General features: G+C 47.2%; 1 protein-coding gene across 1 annotated transcript in view; it reads right to left on the minus strand.

Moving 5' to 3' along the window:
• Positions 1-14,483, minus strand: part of LOC134346592 (nuclear factor 7, brain-like) — a 29,776-nt gene extending 15,293 nt beyond the window's left edge. The window contains exons 1-4 of the mRNA XM_063048030.1: positions 14,352-14,483; positions 10,974-11,277; positions 7,097-7,192; positions 2,208-2,441 (exon numbers count right to left, since the gene is read on the minus strand). Of these exons, the coding sequence (XP_062904100.1) occupies positions 2,208-2,441; positions 7,097-7,192; positions 10,974-11,277; positions 14,352-14,464 (747 nt within the window). The 5' untranslated portion in view covers positions 14,465-14,483. The remainder of the gene's footprint in view (positions 1-2,207; positions 2,442-7,096; positions 7,193-10,973; positions 11,278-14,351) is intronic.
• Positions 14,484-16,853: the final 2,370 nt, after the last annotated feature.

The following is a 16,853-nucleotide window of genomic DNA, read 5'->3' on the forward strand; positions in this document are numbered from 1 at the left end:
TTAGGGACTCCTAGGCAAATGAATGAAAGAAAATTAGAGGGTATGGCCTGCGCAGGAGGGAAGTTAGATTGAATGTGGAGTAGGTTAAAAGCTCGCACGACATCGAGGGCAGAAGAGCCTACACTGCGTTGTAATGTTCTATGTTCCTTTTAAATCTTTCCCCTCTGACCCTAAACCTATACCCCAGACTCTTGGGCTCCCACTACCCTGGAGTAAAGACCGTTACCAGCCACCTTATCTATGCCTCCCATGATTTTAAACACCCCTCATTCTACGTTCCAAGGAATAAAGACTTGGCTTGGCCGACCTCTCTCTATAACTCCTGCCCTTTAGCCCTCGGCAGTACCCCGGTAAACCATTTCTGCATGCTTCCCAGTTCAACCGTGTCTTTCTCATTACAGGATAATGAAATCCACACACAATTCGTTGTGGTACGCTGCACAAGTTATTCATGGGGACCCGACACACCCTGATATTGCACAAGGAGCACTGAAGAAAGTCAGCGGCTCCCGCAGCATTTCTGGAGGGAATGGACAAAATGATGCTCCTTTCCTCTACAGGCGGTGCTGCCTGACCTGCTGTTTTATTTTCAGCGCCCCCTTATAATGCCCCCTGCCAGTGTCTGCAGTCTCTTGTGCGTCCAAGTGCCAAAGTTTATCGTCCACACCTCTTCCCACCTGCTCTGTCAAATCACTCCACCTTCCTCCCTTTTTGTTCACCTAGATTTCCCTGAGGAGCAGACAGGAAAATGGGGTTGAGAGAGAAGATAAATCAGCCGTGATCAAATGGCAAAGCAGCCTCAGCAGGCTGAGTAGCCTAATCTTGCTCCTGTGTCTTATGGTTTTACTACATAAACAGCTTTTCCCCCACCCGCACCATTCCTTGCTGGGTTAGAACAGGAAATGCCTTGAGGAGAGAGATGGACGACCTTTCGTCAGAGAGTCATGACTGACACCTTAACGCCGTTTCTCTTCCCGCATATGCTGCCAGACCTGAGGAGTATCACCAGCATTTTGTTTTTTTTTAATTTCAGACTCCAAGCATCTGCAGGTTTTTGTTGTTTTTCCTTCCACATAGGCGGGATGTCAGAGACACGTTTTTTTAAAAAACACAGGGTGGTGGGTGCATGAAAGCCACAGCCGGGGGTGCGGGAGAGGCAGATACATCAGGGACATTTACGAGACTCTTAAATGGGCACATGGATGATAGAAGGATGGAGGGCTACGTAAAAGGGAAGTATTAGAACGGGAAGTATCAGAAAGGCAGCGCCCATTATTAAGGACCTCCAGTACCCAGGGCATGCCCTTTTCTCACAGTTACCATCAGGTAGGAGATACAGAAACCTGAAGGCACACACTCAGTGATTCAGGAACAGCTTCTTCCCCTCTGCTGTCCGATTCCTAAATGGACATTGATCCCGTGAACACTACTTCACTTTTTAAAAAATATACAGTATTTCTGTTTTTTTCTGCACTTCTTTTAAATCTATTCAATATACATATACTGTAATTGATTTACTTACTTATTACCATTTTTATTTTATTTATTTTTTTCTCTTCTAGATTATGTATTGCATTGAACTGCTGCTGCTAAGTTAACAAATTTCACGTCACATACCAGTGATAATAAACCTGATTCTGAAGTAGGTTAAAGGGTCAGCTTGGGGACCGAATGTTGTATAATTTATCCCCTTGCAGTCCCTTTCTTCATACCCCGTCTCAACTTCCCCCTCACTCCTTCTCCCCGCCCCTCACCTTCTCATTCTGGCTTCTGCCCCCTCCCTTTCCAGTCCTGAATGTCTGACTGTTTATTCCTCTCCATCGACACTGCCCGACTTGCTGACTTCCTCCAGCGCTTTGTGTGTGTGCGCGTGTCTTACAATTATTGCGAGGGACACGTTAGACTGATCCAGGATTGGATTAAACTAACCCTCCCCTCTTGATAATTGTAAGGCACGCGCACACACAGCTTTCTCCCCTCACACTGCAGTTATTAGTAATGGCCCTCTTATTTTAGGTTTCCTCCCAGAAGCTTTACAAGGTGACATGCATACGGAGTTTAATTAGATCCCAGGCAATTGCATCCCCCAGCTGAGAGCTGAGAGGAAAATTGTAATTCTGTTTGAGTTTGAGTAGTGACTGGCAAAAGGTGGGTGAGCTTCCAGCCGAGCTTCACGAGGAAAAGGGGGAAAATGGAAGCTGAATTACCAGTAGGAAATCAATGTTGTCCAGTAGGCCCATTTCCTTCTGCACTGCCTTGATGCTGGCGTCCAGCGAAGACAGGTCTTTGGGGATCTGATCGATCTTCTCTTGCAGCTGGGTGCTCTGCAGGTTCACCTCAGCTTTCAGCTGCTGCAGCAGAGCAGACTCCTCCTTGTAGAGGAAGCTGTGAAGCTGCTCGAAGCTCTCCTTGATGCTCTCCATCACATTCTGCATCATGTCCTGGGTGCAAGTAGAAACAGAAATTAATACCAGGATTAGGGGGCATGTGCTATAATCCAGAGGATGGACAAACTTGGGTTGGTTTCTCTGGAGCGGCACAGGCTGGGGGGGGGGGGGGGGGAGATGTGGACCTGATAGAGGTTTAGAAGATTAGAAGAGGCATAGAATCAGAATTACTATCACATATATTGTGAATTTTGTTATTATGCAGTAGTAGTACTTTGCAATAGATATAGATTTAGATTAGATTATGAGGACACGCAGTCCTCTTTTATTGTCATTTAGTAATGCATGCATTAAGAAATGATACAATATTTCCTCCGGTGTGATATCACAAAACACAGGACAGACCAAGACTGAAAAAACTAACAAAACCACATAATTGTAACATATAGTTACAACAGTGCAACAATACCATAACTTGATAAAGAACAGACCATGGCACAGTAAAAAAAAGTTCAAAGTCTCTCAAATGTCCCACATCTCACGCCGACGGGAGAAGGAAGAAAACTCTCCCTGCCATGCCTGACCACAGTCTGACTCTGAGTCGGCCGAAAACTTCGAGCTCTGTTCAGCCCTCCGACACCGAGTACCAAGCACCATCTCTATCTGAACGTTTCGACCTCAGCCTCGGTCGCCAGCAGCAGGCAAAGCTGGGGATTTTGGGGCCTTCCCTCCGGAGATTTTCGATCGCGCGGTAACAACAGCAGCGAACTGGGCATTTCAGAAATTTCTTCAGATGTTCCTCTGCCTCTCACGTCTGTCTTCATCAAATCAGAATTGTCCATGGCCCCTGTTCAATGGATACGATATAATTTCACCGGAGCGCTGCGCCTGCTGCCATCTTCTCCTCCTTATTTATTATACATGATAAAAACTAAATTGCAGTAAGTATACAAATTTAAAAAGTTAAATAAGTAGTGTGAAAAGAGAGAAAAAAGTCGTGAGATAGGGTTCATGGCTTCAATGTCCATTCAGAAATCTGATGGCAAGGGGAAGAAGCTGTGCCTGGATTGTTGAGTATGTGTCTTCGGGCTTCTGTAGCAGTGAGAAGAGGGCATGTCCTGGGTGACGAGGGTCCGTAATGACAGATGCTGCCTTTCTGAGGCATCACTCTGAAGGTGTACTGGATACTGGGGAGGCTAGTGTCCACGGTGGAGCTGAATGAGTTTGCAACTTCCTGCAGCTTATTTTGATCCTGTGCAGTGGCCCATCCATACCAGAAGGTAATTTAGCCAGATTCTGTAGAAATGCGTGATTATCGTTGGTGACATACCAGGTGTCTTCAAACCCCCAATGAAATACAGCCCCTGTCGTACCTGCCTTGTAACTACATCAATATGTTGAGCCCAGGAAAGATTGTCAGAGAGGTTGACATCCATAGAGCAGACAGTCAGTTTCTTTTTCCCCTTGGCTGAAATTACAGAAGGCATGCATTTAAGGTGAGGGGATCATTTTAAAGGAGATGTGAGGGGCAAGTTGTTTAATTTTAAAACAGAGTGGTGTGTTGCCACCAGGAATGTGCTGCCTAGAGTAGAGAAAGAGGCAGGTATGTTACAGGCTTTCAAGAGAAGCTTCGATAGGCACATGAACGTGAGTAAAAGGACAGAGACATTGTGTAGGCACAGGGTGGCCATTTGATTATTAATTTAATCAGATAGGCACAGCATTGTGGGCTGAGCGGTCCGTTCACGTGCTGTACTGTTCTGTGTTCGATGTCAACGGGGTCAGCAAGGCTCGAGACACACTTGTACTACTGCGTCCCTCACTCCTTCGGTGCCAGAAGGCAGCAGGCGCTCCTGTGATGCACCCGGGGCTGGTTTACCACGGGTAGTAGACACAGCCTCATCCTTCACGGGCAAGCTCCCCCCCACCACTCGGCCACATCAGGAGGGGACGCTGCCTCAGGGCAGTGGCACCTCTCATTGAGTGTCTCCGCCATCCAGGCCCTTGCCTTCATTTCACGACTCTCACCAGGCAGGAGATGCGAAAGCCTGCTCCCACACCGTCGGGTTCAGGAACAGATTCTTCCTTAACTCTGATCACCCGAAAAGGCAGGACCTCCCAGTGGCCAACCACCATTTCAATTTGACTTCCTGCTCCCACTCCAGCACGTCTGTCTGCAGTCGTCTCTACCTCCTCAACGAGGCCACATTCAGATTAGAGGAGCAACACCTCATATTTCACCTGGAGAGCCTCCAACCCTGTTGGTATGAGCATCAGTTTCTCTAACTTCCATTAATTTCTCTCTACCCCCCCCATTCTTCTTACCCTGTCACCCCTTCTTTTCTTCTCACCCTATTACCATTCCTCGTTCTCCTTCTTCTACCCTTTCATCCCTGTTCCACTGTCCTCGCTTAGATTCCACCCTCTTCAGCCCTTTATCTTTTCCATTTAAGTACCTCACAGCTTTCAGACTTTATCCCCCTCTCCCACCCAGCCCTCCACTCACCTGGTCTCACCTAACCCCCACCAGCATTTACTCCTTCCCTCCCCCATCTTATTCTGGCTTCTGCCCCCTTCCTCCAGTCCTGATGAAGGGCTACAACTTGAACATCAACCCTTTATTCCCTTTCTTGGATACTGCCCGACCTCCTCCAGCACTTCGGGTGTATAGCTATCAGGAACGGTCTGACAGACTCAGACTGTTTTCTCAGAGGATGAGGGGTTAACTTTATAAATGCATATAAAATTATGAGAGGCACAGAAAGGGTAGGGTCTTTTTCACAAGGTTCAAAATGCCAATTACGAGAAGGCATGCATCTGAGGCAAGGGTGTGAAAAATTAAAGGAGATTTGCAAGCTTTTGTTTCTTTTCAGGGAGAGGTAGGTGCTTGGAAGAACCTGATGAGGGAGGTGCTGGAAGCTAATATGACAGCAACGTTTAAGAGGCATTTTAGACAGAAACATGGAGAGACAGGGAATGGAGTGGGGGGGCGGAATACAGACATTTGCAGAGAGATGGGATTATTTAAAATGGCATCATGTTTGGTGCAGACATTGTGCTGTTCCTGTGTTGTACTGTTCTACGCTCAGCCTCAGTGGAAGTGAACGTGAAGCCACCTGGTTGAAGTTAAAACTCATCAGGAATGACTGGTACCTTTAGGCTGAGTTGAGTGTAGTGTTGGTGCGTGGCCTATTTGCAAGTTGAAAGCCGCTTCACGCTGGCTGTTGATTGGTGGGTTTATAGACTGCAGCTGTGCTTTCGCATTGATTGGCTTGGGCGCCACGGTTCCAGACCCCTCAGGGGGGTTATAAGAGAAATACGAGCGAGAGATTCCCAGGGCATGCCTCGCAGAACCATCCGGAAGGTATGCTCTGCACGCTCTTTTAGCTAAATATCTATTTGATGTCCTTCAGCCTTGTAGTTTGTGTAACTTGGAGGAACTTGTATAGTTGATCAAATTTTTTTTTAGTGATTGTAAATAAATGCTTTCTTGTAGTAAGTGTCTTCTGTCCTACTCATCAAACCCGTAAGCCTGCTTCTACATCACAGCTGAGCAAGGAGATAGGGCCCCAACTCAACAGCTCATCCAAAAGACCAGCATGGCACCATCAGCACCGACTGCTCTCCAGTCTCTGGTCACTCAACCTTCCAGTTCAGGACAGACCATCACCAAGTCACATCCCTTGTGTTATCCGTGAGCAGCCTCAATGAGATGGCCTGTGCGGACTTTCCCTGAACCAGCTGCTCCTTGAACTGAATTCCACATGCAGCACTACAGACCAGGTCTTGTACTTTCATCGTCTCCTCTCTGGTTATGTTTTTTGTACTAATGTCTTCTTTGACACAGGTTTTTTTTTCTACACACCCAGGCACGTGTGTTACCTGTACCTACATACCCGGGGATACGAATTGACAATAAACTGGACAGGTCAAAGAACACTGAGGCTGTCTACAAGAAGGGTCAGAGCAGTCTCTATTTCCTGAGGAGACTGAGGTCCTTTAACATCTGCCGGACGATGCTGAGGATGTTCTACGAGTCTGTGGTGGCCAGTGCTATCATGTTTGCTGTTGTGTGCTGGGGCAGCAGGCTGAGGGTAGCAGACACCAACAGGATCAACAATCTCATTCGTAAGGCCAGTGATGTTGTGGGGATGGAACTGGACTCTCTGACGGTGGTGTCTGAAAAGAGGATGCTGTCTAAGTTGCATGCCATCTTGGTCAATGTCTCCCATCCACTACATAATGTACTGGTTGGGCACAGGAGTACATTCAGCCAGAGACTCATTCCACCGAGATGCAACACAGAGCGTCATAGGAAGTCATTCCTGCCTGCGGCCATCAAACTTTACAACTCCCCCCTTGGAGGGACAGACACCCTGAGCCAATAGGCTGGTCCTGGACTTGTTTCCTGGCATAATTTACATATTACTATTTAACTATTTATGGTTTTATTACTATTCAATTATTTATGGTGCAACTGTAACAAAAACCAATTTCCCCCGGGATCAATAAAGTATGACTATGACCGTTGCAAGGTTTTGCTTTTACAGCGCCTCACCATACCTGCACCTATGACAATAAACTTGACTTAGCTTGGAGTTATCAACCAAATTCATGTTTTTTTGGTGCAAAGATGCTTTTAAACAATAACATGCTCAAGAGAATTCTGAGCAACACGAGTTCCACGTAAACAAGACAAAGTCACTTACCGAGATATCCTCCAGCAAACTTTCATACTTGCTTTTTGCCAGCTTGCGTTTATCAATCATGGCTTGCAGTTTAGTCACAGACTTCTGAAGTTGTCCCTAAGTAACAGGATTAAGGCACTGTGTATTAGAGGGCATGCAGATGCATGGTGTTCAAACAAAATGTGTTTTTCTTTCCCACTGGAAAAAGGAACTGGGTTAGCCCTGGCGAATGGAACCCTCCCAGCACTTAGAAATCCTCTCGGTCAAAAGCGTTGAGTTTGTGGATAAAATAAGTGCATTGGATTCATTGTTTGGTTCCACTGAAGTTTTCCACAAGGACAAGTTCTATTCTGCTGTTATAAAGCTATTGAAAGGACCTCTTGTACGATAAGCTGGAGGCTTGGCCTCAGTCTACCTTGTTTATGGCCTTTCACCCTAATTATCCATCAGCACTGCACTTCCCCCTGTAGCACTTTGTTCTGCACTGTTATTGTTTTCACCTTGTACAACCCGAATGTCCTGATGTTCTGAAATGATCTGTACGGACGGCATGCAAAACAAAGTTTCAGATCCCACCACCACGAACGCACGAGGCTAATTAAACCAGCAAACCGTCCCCGTTTTGGATGGAGAAGGAAACCAGAATACCCAGGGAAACCTGTGCAGTCACAGGGAGAACAGGCAAACTCTATCCACACACACAACACATGAGGTAGGGGCTGACGCACCTGACAGGCTGGGGTTCCCATTCACAATTAAACTTCTGTTTGTCCAGCACAGTTAGTCGCACCCATTCCCTACTTTAGGAAAAAGTTTACTGGTTAGTACAACTTCCTCGCTTGTTCACCACTCTTTTGCTAATATCGCGATGGTGGGGAGCAAGTAAGGAAGTTACACTACTCGCAAATAATTGAATCGCTTCCTCTTATCTTTTGAGCTCGGCATTCAAATTGTGGCAACATGAAAGAGAAGGAAAAATACTCCTTTTCTTTCCCCTCCTCATCATTCTTCCATGAACAATCCCCACCCTCTGGGCCATGCCATGGTATCACAGCTACTTTCTGCAGGAGGTACAGAAGCCTGAAGTCCCACACCACCAGGTCCAGGAACAGCTACTTCCCTTCAACCGTTCAGTTACTGAACCAACTGGCACAACCATAATCCCTACCTCAGTGTAGCAACACTACCACCACTTTGCACTGCAATGGACTTGCTTTCTTTGCTCTACTTGTGTTCTTCCCTTGTAGTTTATGTTTAGTTCAGCTCCGTTTCACTGATTAAAGCAATGAGGAAGACTGAATCATTGAGGCGAACGTGGAGGGTGAGCGCTGGCTGCCTGCCTTCTGATTGCCGGTGGTTCACTCTGCCACCAGACAGGGCAGCCTGTACGGCCGGCAGCTGTGGCTGAGGACGTTTCCCAGGTTTTGCTACGTTTGGATATGGATGTGGATTTAGACTACCGACTGTGAACTTTTAATCCGTCTTCTGGTTTTTTTATACGAGGGGTGATTGGTAAGTTCGTGGCCTAAGGTAGAAGGAGTGAATTTTAGAAAACCTAGCGCATTTATTTGTCAACATAGTCCCGTCCTACATGTACACACTTAGTCCAGCGGTCGTGGAGCATACGGATCCCTTCTTTGTAGAAGAGGTCCATAGCAGGGGTGATTGCTAAGTTTGTGGCCTAAGGTAGAAGGAGATGAGTTATACAGCTCTCGGCCAGTTCAGTGATGAATATCTGTTATCTGTCAAGTAGGGGACCGTACACAATTCTGATTTGATGGAGACAGATGTGAGAGCATGGAGGAACATCTGGAAAATTTCTGAAATGCCCGTTTCGCTGCCGCTGCTACTGTGTGGTAACTGGAATCTCCGGAGCTGAAGGCCCTGAATCCTCGGTTTTGCTTGTTTCAGCGGCCGGGGCGAGGTCGAAGGCGCTCGGTAGAGGATGGCGCTCGGGAGGCTGTATTGGAGAGGCTGGTCGGAAGCTCGGAGTTTTCGGACGGATGGATTCAGTGTCGGCTGTGGTCGGTTGCTTCCAAGGCATCAGCAAGTTGACGGTGCCTGGAGGTTTATGGCAGGGAGTTTCCCCCTTTTGCCGCCTGCTATCGGGGACTTGGGAGTCGATCGACTCGGGGACTTTGAGACTTTTTTTTACCGTTCCCATGGTTTGTTCTTCATCAAATTATGGTATTGTTTTGCACTGCTGTAACTATATGTTATAATTATGTGGTTCTGTCAATGTTAGCCTTTGGTTTGTCCTGTTTTCTGTGATATCACTCCGGAGAAACATTGTGTCATTTCTTAATGCATGTATGCATTTCTAAATGACAATAAAAAGAGGACTGAGTGTTCTCATAATCTAATAACTGATCTCCTTCTACCTTAGGCCATGAACTTATCAATCATCCCCTGCTGTGGACCACTCCTGGAGGTCCAAGACGCTGACTTCTACAAAGAAGGGATCCGTATGCTCCACGACCACTGGACTAAGTGTGTAAATGTAGGAAAAATTAATGTGCTAGGTTTTCTAAAATTGACTCCTTTTACCTTAGGCCACGAATTTATCAATTACTCCTGGTATTCTGTATTTTCGCCCGTTCTTTCTCGTTTTATTTAGTGAAGAGAGGGGGATTTGGGGGCCAATGTCCTTTCTGCGTTTCATGCGGGGTGAGGGGGTTTAAGAGGTCAATGCTCTTGTGTTTTTGTTTGTTTTTGTGTGTGGGGAGAGGGGTATTTGGGAGTCTATGTTCTTGATGCGTTTCGGCTAGGGGAGGGGGGAGTTGGTGATTGTGTTGCCATTCCCCCCCCCGCCTCAGTTTTCGTGGCTATTTGGAGAAGAATCTCAGAGTTGTATACTTTGATATAAAGTGAATCTTCGAAATGTAATAGCAGTTCCTGCCATGATAGCATCACCCTCTGTGGGGAAAACTTACCCCTTAGATTCCTTGTCAATTTTCCCCTTCACACTTTCAACTTGTGTCTTGGGGAAAAGGACAGACTATCACTCTCCTATCTATGCTCCTCATGATCTTATAAACCACTACAAGGTCACCCCTCAGCATCCTACGCCCAGGTGAGAATAAATCTTGCCGATCAACTCCCTCCTTACAACATCAGCTTAGAAAATAATAAAAGAAAGAATTTCATTCCATCATTCGGGTGCAAGAGGGAAGAAGGAAGTCACGCAGTAAAAGAAGCAGGCTCCTTGACACACCCCAATTGAGATGTGTATTCTAATTGGTCCGAGTTTGGCCCATATCCCTCTCATGATTATGCCATGGACCAATACCGTCGTGCAAAGTGTCCCTGGACCCCAAGTCTGGGAACCCGACTCGAATCCTTTCCTATCCATGTACCTGTCCAAGCGTTTTCCTAAAAATGCAGTCATTGTACTGGTCTCAACTAACTTTCTCTGCTAGCTCATTCCATCCCTGGGTGAAAAGTTGCCCCCCAGGTTCCCGTTAAATCTCTCCCCTCAGCCTACATCCTGTAGTCCTGGGGGTGGGGTTGTGTGGAGGGGGGGGAAGAAGGGGTGTGCGAGCTCGGACAGCGTAGCAGTGCAGCTTGGGATGTCAGAGTTTGGAATTCAATCCGGAGCCATCTGTAAGGAGTTTGTATGTTCTCTCCACGACTGTGTGGGTTTCCTCTGGGTGCTCCAGTTTCCTCCCACAGTCCAAAGACACACCGGTTACTCGATCATTGTAGACTGTCCTGTGATTAGGCTAGTGTTAAACAGCTCGGTTGCTGGGGGAGTGGCTTATTGGGTCACCAGGGCCTGTTCTGTGCTGTGTTTCTAAACTTTAAAAAATCTGTCTGATTAAGGATTCACCGTTGGCAAGAGCAATGAGAGCATTAACGGCCAGGAAGGAGACAGAGGTAGGACGAGGACTCCCCGTACCTTGAACTCCTCAGCAGCCTCTTGCACATTGAGGACATCGTGGTGCAAGTGCTTCCTTGAATCGCGGCAGTCCAGGCAAATCACCTCGCAGTCTGTGACGCAGAAGCGTTCCATTTTCTTCCGGTGCTCCGGGCAGCGGTGGTGAGGCGGGACAGTCTCCTCCAGCCGCGCCTGCTCCCGGCAGATCGTCGCCACGATGTTCGAGAGCTTGCGGTTTCTCCTCAAGATGCCCTCAAGCGAGATGTCCCAGCACAGGGCACAGATGTGCTTACCCTGCTCTTCCCAGTGTCTGGTGATGCATTCCCTGCGGACACAGAATTGAGATAAGGTAAAAGATTAAACTGAAGAGATTCTGCAGAGCACTGAACACAAAATGCTGGGGGAACTCAGCAGGGCAGGCAGCATCCAAGGAGGACAAGAGTCGACATTTTGGGCCAAGACCCTTCATCGGGACTGGAAAGGAAGGGGGGGAGGGGAAAGAAGCCAGAAAAAAAGATTGCCATGTGTACATTGAAACGTACAGTGAAATGTGTCATTTGCATCAAAGCAAATTAGCAAGGATTGCGCAAAGCGTCACCACACCTCCAGCACCAACAGAGCACACACACAACACACCAGCCCTAATCTGTACTACTCTCATAAGACGTAAAGGGGTACCCTGATGTTACGAAAGGGAAGATACAAAAACAAGACTTTTTATTCTGCAATAAAATGGGACCTCCAACGGTCATTTCCTAGTGCAAATCTAAAATCTATTTGCTGAATTTCCCAAGTTGCTCAGTTGGAATTCGGATCTGAAATCACTCCCTCCTCCAATTATGCCTTGAAAATACTTCATCCAAACATCCGAATTTCCCCTCAAACTTATCACAGATCAACAAAATTGTGGCTTTTGCAAAGCTAGTGATAAATCTAGATCTAGCACAATAACTTCACCCAAAACTGCTACAAAACCCCTCGCAAATTGGGTCGGCACAACATTGTGGGCTGAAGGGCCTGTACTGTGCTGTACTATTCTATGTAATCTGTAATAACCCAACAACCTGCAGATACTCTCCATCCATCATCAAAGATCCTCACCACCCAGGCCAGGCTCTTTTCTTGCTGCTACCATCAGGTAGAAGGTGCAGGTCGCACCACCATGTTCAAGAACAGTTACTACCCCTCAACCATCAGGCTCTTAAACAAGAGGACAACTACACTCAGCTACTGAGATGTTGCCACAACCAATGATCTCACTTTAAGGACTCTTTATCTTGTTATTTCACGCTATTTATTTATATTTGCATGTGCACAATTTGTCGTCGTCTATGCTCCACGTGATCGTTCACTAACCCTGTTTACAGATACTATTCTATGGATTTGCTCAGTATAGCTGCACAAAAAAGAATCTCAGGATCATATGTGCTGATAGTAAAACTTACTCTGAACTTTGATGATATTGCCCCTAAACAAACCTGTTAAAATCCCCCAAGCTCAGCCTGTGATATGTCTATCCTCCTCTAATCATGGAACCTCCAATCTTCCTCTCTCTACTTCCTTTAAGCCTCTGACCTACCAGTGGTCCTTAATAATTCCATCAACCCAGAGCTTCTCCCTCTCTAAAACACTTTTCTAGCCGTAGTCTCACTTCTGGCAACCCCATCTCTCCTCTGATGGCTCCACCCTGTGCTATCTTCCAATACCCCTACACCCACACCCACTCACTGCCCAGCCTCTAGTCTCACATTACCTCCACCGCAGACCACCTGTCCCCACCCACAGCACTCAGTTCTCTCTGCATTCTCCACCCCATCCTGACTCCAAATCCCCTTCTGCAACCCCGGCCCTGCGACGTGGTCCGATCGCTCTCTGTACCACATGCAACCACAGAAAGCATCCTGCCTGGATTCACCACAGCTTAGGATGGTAACTGTTCTGCGGAAATTGCAGACAGTTATGAATGCTGCCTAGCCCATCACACAACACCCCCCTCCCTTCCACTAACTCCATTATTTACACTAGGAAAATGCTGCCGGCGTAATCGATGACTCTTCCAACCCTGGTCGTTCTCTCTTCCACCCACTGGGAGTCGGGGAGAAGATCCACAAGACCAAGAACATGTATCATCAGGTTCGGGGACAGCTTCGGTCTTGCTGCTCTGAGACTCTTGGACAGACGTCACCTCAATGTTCTTCACAACCTTTGCACTTTACTTCTCCAGCTGTACTGCACTTTCGTTGCAACGGTAACAACACATAGAAACATAGAAAATAGGTGCAGGAGTAGGCCATTCGGCCCTTCGAGCCTGCACCGGCATTCAGTATGATCATGGCTGATCATCCAACTCAGAACCCTGTACCAGCCTTCCCTCCATACCCCCTGATCCCTTTAGCCACAAGGGCCACATCTAACTCCCTCTTAAATATAACCAATGAACTGGCCTCAACTGTTTGCTGTGGCAGAGAATTCCACAGATTCACCACTCTGTGTGAAGAAGTTCTTCCTAATCTCGGTCCTAAAAGGCTTCCCCTTTATCCTCAAACTGTGACCCCTCGCTCTGGACTTCCCCAACATCGGGAACAATCTTCCTGCATCTAGCCTGTCCAATCCCTTTAGGATTTTATACGTTTCAATCAGATCACCCCTCAATCTTCTAAATTCCAGAGAGTATAAGCCTAGTCGATCCAGTCTTTCATCATATCAAAGTCCTGCCATCCCAGGAATCAATCTGGTGAACCTTCTTTGTACTCCCTCTATGGCAAGAATGTCTTTCCTCAGATTAGGGGACCAAAACTGCACACAATACTCCAGGTGTGGTCTCACCAAGGCCTTGTACAACTGCAGTAGTACCTCCCTGCTCCTGTACTCGAATCCTCTTAACATTCTACTCTTTTCTTTAATACCACTCCGATGTTCATACATAAGTATGAACTGATCTGTCTGGATGGTGAGCAAACATAACTTTTTCACAGTGTCTCAGTAGAGACGACAATAACAAACCAATTAACCTGCTTCTCATTTCCGCAGAGACAGTCACTCCATCCTCCGCTCTCCTCACTCTAGCCCCTGGACTCTGCTTTCTTCTCACCATCCCAGCCCTGAGGCACTCTACACTAATCTTTCCCCAAGAACACGCCCCTTTCACGGCCCAGCACCCCACCCCCCATCACCACTCCCCACTACCTCAGTCCCTAGTTTCTCCATTCCTAACCCCCACCGGTATCAGTCTCTCCCCTTCCACACCACCCCATCTCAAACACTGGTCTCTCTGGCCCCCTTTCCAGATCTTCCCGTCCAGCCCCTTCAGACGCTGACCTCCCTCGCTCGCCCCAGATCTTGCATCGCACCAACTCCCCCAACATTCCTCGTCCCGGGCCCACCTCCCCCAGGAATTACCGGCAGAAGTAATGCTGGCATTCCAGCTCCACGGGATCGACGAAGATAGCCTGGCACAGAGAGCAGGTCACGTCCGAGACCAGCTGCGAGACGCCGTCCACCGACGCAGCCATCTTCGCAACAACCTCGAGAATCTGCAACAGCGGCCAATCGCAGTGTGACAACGCCCCACGGCCTTCCGCGCAGCCAATCATGAGACAGGTGGCACCGGGACCGTCAATGATAGGAGAAGGGTGTGCTGCAAGCTCCAATCACGTAACAACACAGGTTCACGAGCCTAACAGCAATGACGAGACCTTTAGCCAATCATCTTCACAAATTCCGCCCATAGCTCTGTCTTGATTGGGGGCTCAGTCACCTGCCCAGCCAATCACATGTTTCCTCCTGTCAAGCGGGCCATTCGACAAGAAGCCCAGTCTGACCGGTGACTTAACAAGGTGTTAGAGGGCCGAGACCCTTCATCAGGACTGGGGTACGCAGGGCTAGGTGCGCAGTTTAAATAGTCTGGCTCAGACTAGATGGGTCAAAGGCCTGTTTCTGTGCTGTACTTTTCTATGGCTCTAGAATTGAAAGTACACGTGGACTAAGATGTTAACTGTCCTGTGCTATCACCAGTGGGGTCATCAGTTGATCTGCCACCTGTCTTCAGGAGTTTGGCCCGCTTATGATCAAGACTCCCTCCAGGTGGTGGGCCAGCAGTGCTAAAGCACCACTTCCCACTGGTGAGCTTAAAAACTTGGCATCTGCCTCTATTAGAATCCAACAGATAGTCTGCTCTTCAGGTGTCTATGCAACTACAGAAGGGTTTGCAAAAGATAGATACGCTGTCTGACTATCTGCCCCTCTGGACGTACTTGGTCCACACCCATGCTGATCCTGTCTCTGCTGCCTCAGCTACAGCCCTGCTGGTTGACTCGATCTCTCTTCTACTGAAGCAACTATCTCTGTAGACTCTGTGCAAATGTGTATGAAGTTCAACATTACCATTCAACGAGAACTTTCCATCCATACTTCACCACGTAGTTATGCCACCAACTCATCACCACCAGTTCTCAGAACTGATTCCATAACCTCCAGACTCACCCTCAAAGATTCTGCACCTCATGTTGTCTGTATTATTTATTTATTTATTTATTTAAAGGATTGCTTTGGAAAGGGTGATAGCTAGAGCTGATATCAGCCCTGAAGAATGATCTCAGACCAAAACCGTGACCATTTATTCTTCCCATAGATGCTGCCTGACCTACTGAGTCTCTCTGGCCTTTTGTGTGTGTTGCTCTGTATTTTATTAACCTATTTGTGGTACTATTTTGTGGTATGTGCTGTGTGAGATATATTTTTGTGGGTGCACCCTAGTCCAGAAGAACATTGTTTCATTTCTTTGTATATATGTACAGTAAGATGACAACAGACTTGAACTTGATATACTGCAGGTACTTTGATTTTAAATTAAATTTAACCTTTTTTTTAAATATACCATTGCCACAACATCTTAGTCCGGGGAAGGTCAGTCTAATTCATTGAGTTATATCGAGTCTGGCCCTACACGTTTTAAAAAATTTATTTGAGATATCTCTGTAATCAAACCTGACAAATTATCAGCTGTTCACTGTAAAGGTTGCTTTTTGCATGAGTTCGGGAGGTGCTCTTCTCAGTACTGTCCTAAAGGGATAATGATTCCTGATTTTTTTTTTAAATCGACAAACGTCCACCATAAGAACGGGACCTGAAGTTGCCCAAGACCAGTATTTGGCTGATATGCTAAACCAGTTCAAACTGCTCTGTCTCAGGAGAACAAAGAAAGTGCAAATTTGGGGGGAGCAGTGTAATACACACAGAGCACTGGAGGAACTCAGCAGGTCAGGCAGCATCTATGGAGAAGGATAAAGAGTAATGCTCCTTATAGCCTTGGAGCAGATCTGACACAGGCCAGTCAGATAATCCTGAGCCAACAAAACAAACACAGCAAATTCCAGCTGATAGAACAAGGATAAGAATGGGAAGGGTCTCGGGCATAGAAACAGCAGGAACCCTGGAGACCATCCATCATGGAGGTGAGTGAGACACACCCTGGAAATGTGGAGATCAAATCGGGGGGTTATTGTCAGCTGAAAGCCGCTTCCATCATGCCTGTCATCGATTGGCCTCTTTCCCCTCGTGTGCCACAGCAGTAGTGTCCGATTTTCAGGCACCTCAGGGGTGTAAGGACAGCGTGTGCGGGAGGCTCGGACTCTCTCCTCTTGTCACTAGGGGCTCATCACATTGAGGCAGTGACCAGTGCTGGAGAGCCCTTGGGAAAGCACGCTCCAGACTTCGAAGGCCTATGCTCACCCTTTGCTATGTATCTGACTGCTAAATAGTTAGTTTTGTCGTTTGTGTAACTTGGGGGGAACTTGGATGTTTGATCGAATCTTGTACTGTTTGTAAATAAATCATTAACATCCATATTCGTCGTCAGTGTCTTGTGTCTCACTCACTGATCCCCTAAGCCGATTTCCATAT

The sequence above is a fragment of the Mobula hypostoma genome, chromosome 5, assembly GCF_963921235.1.
Source record: "Mobula hypostoma chromosome 5, sMobHyp1.1, whole genome shotgun sequence".
Classification (NCBI taxonomy): Eukaryota; Metazoa; Chordata; class Chondrichthyes; order Myliobatiformes; family Myliobatidae; genus Mobula; species Mobula hypostoma.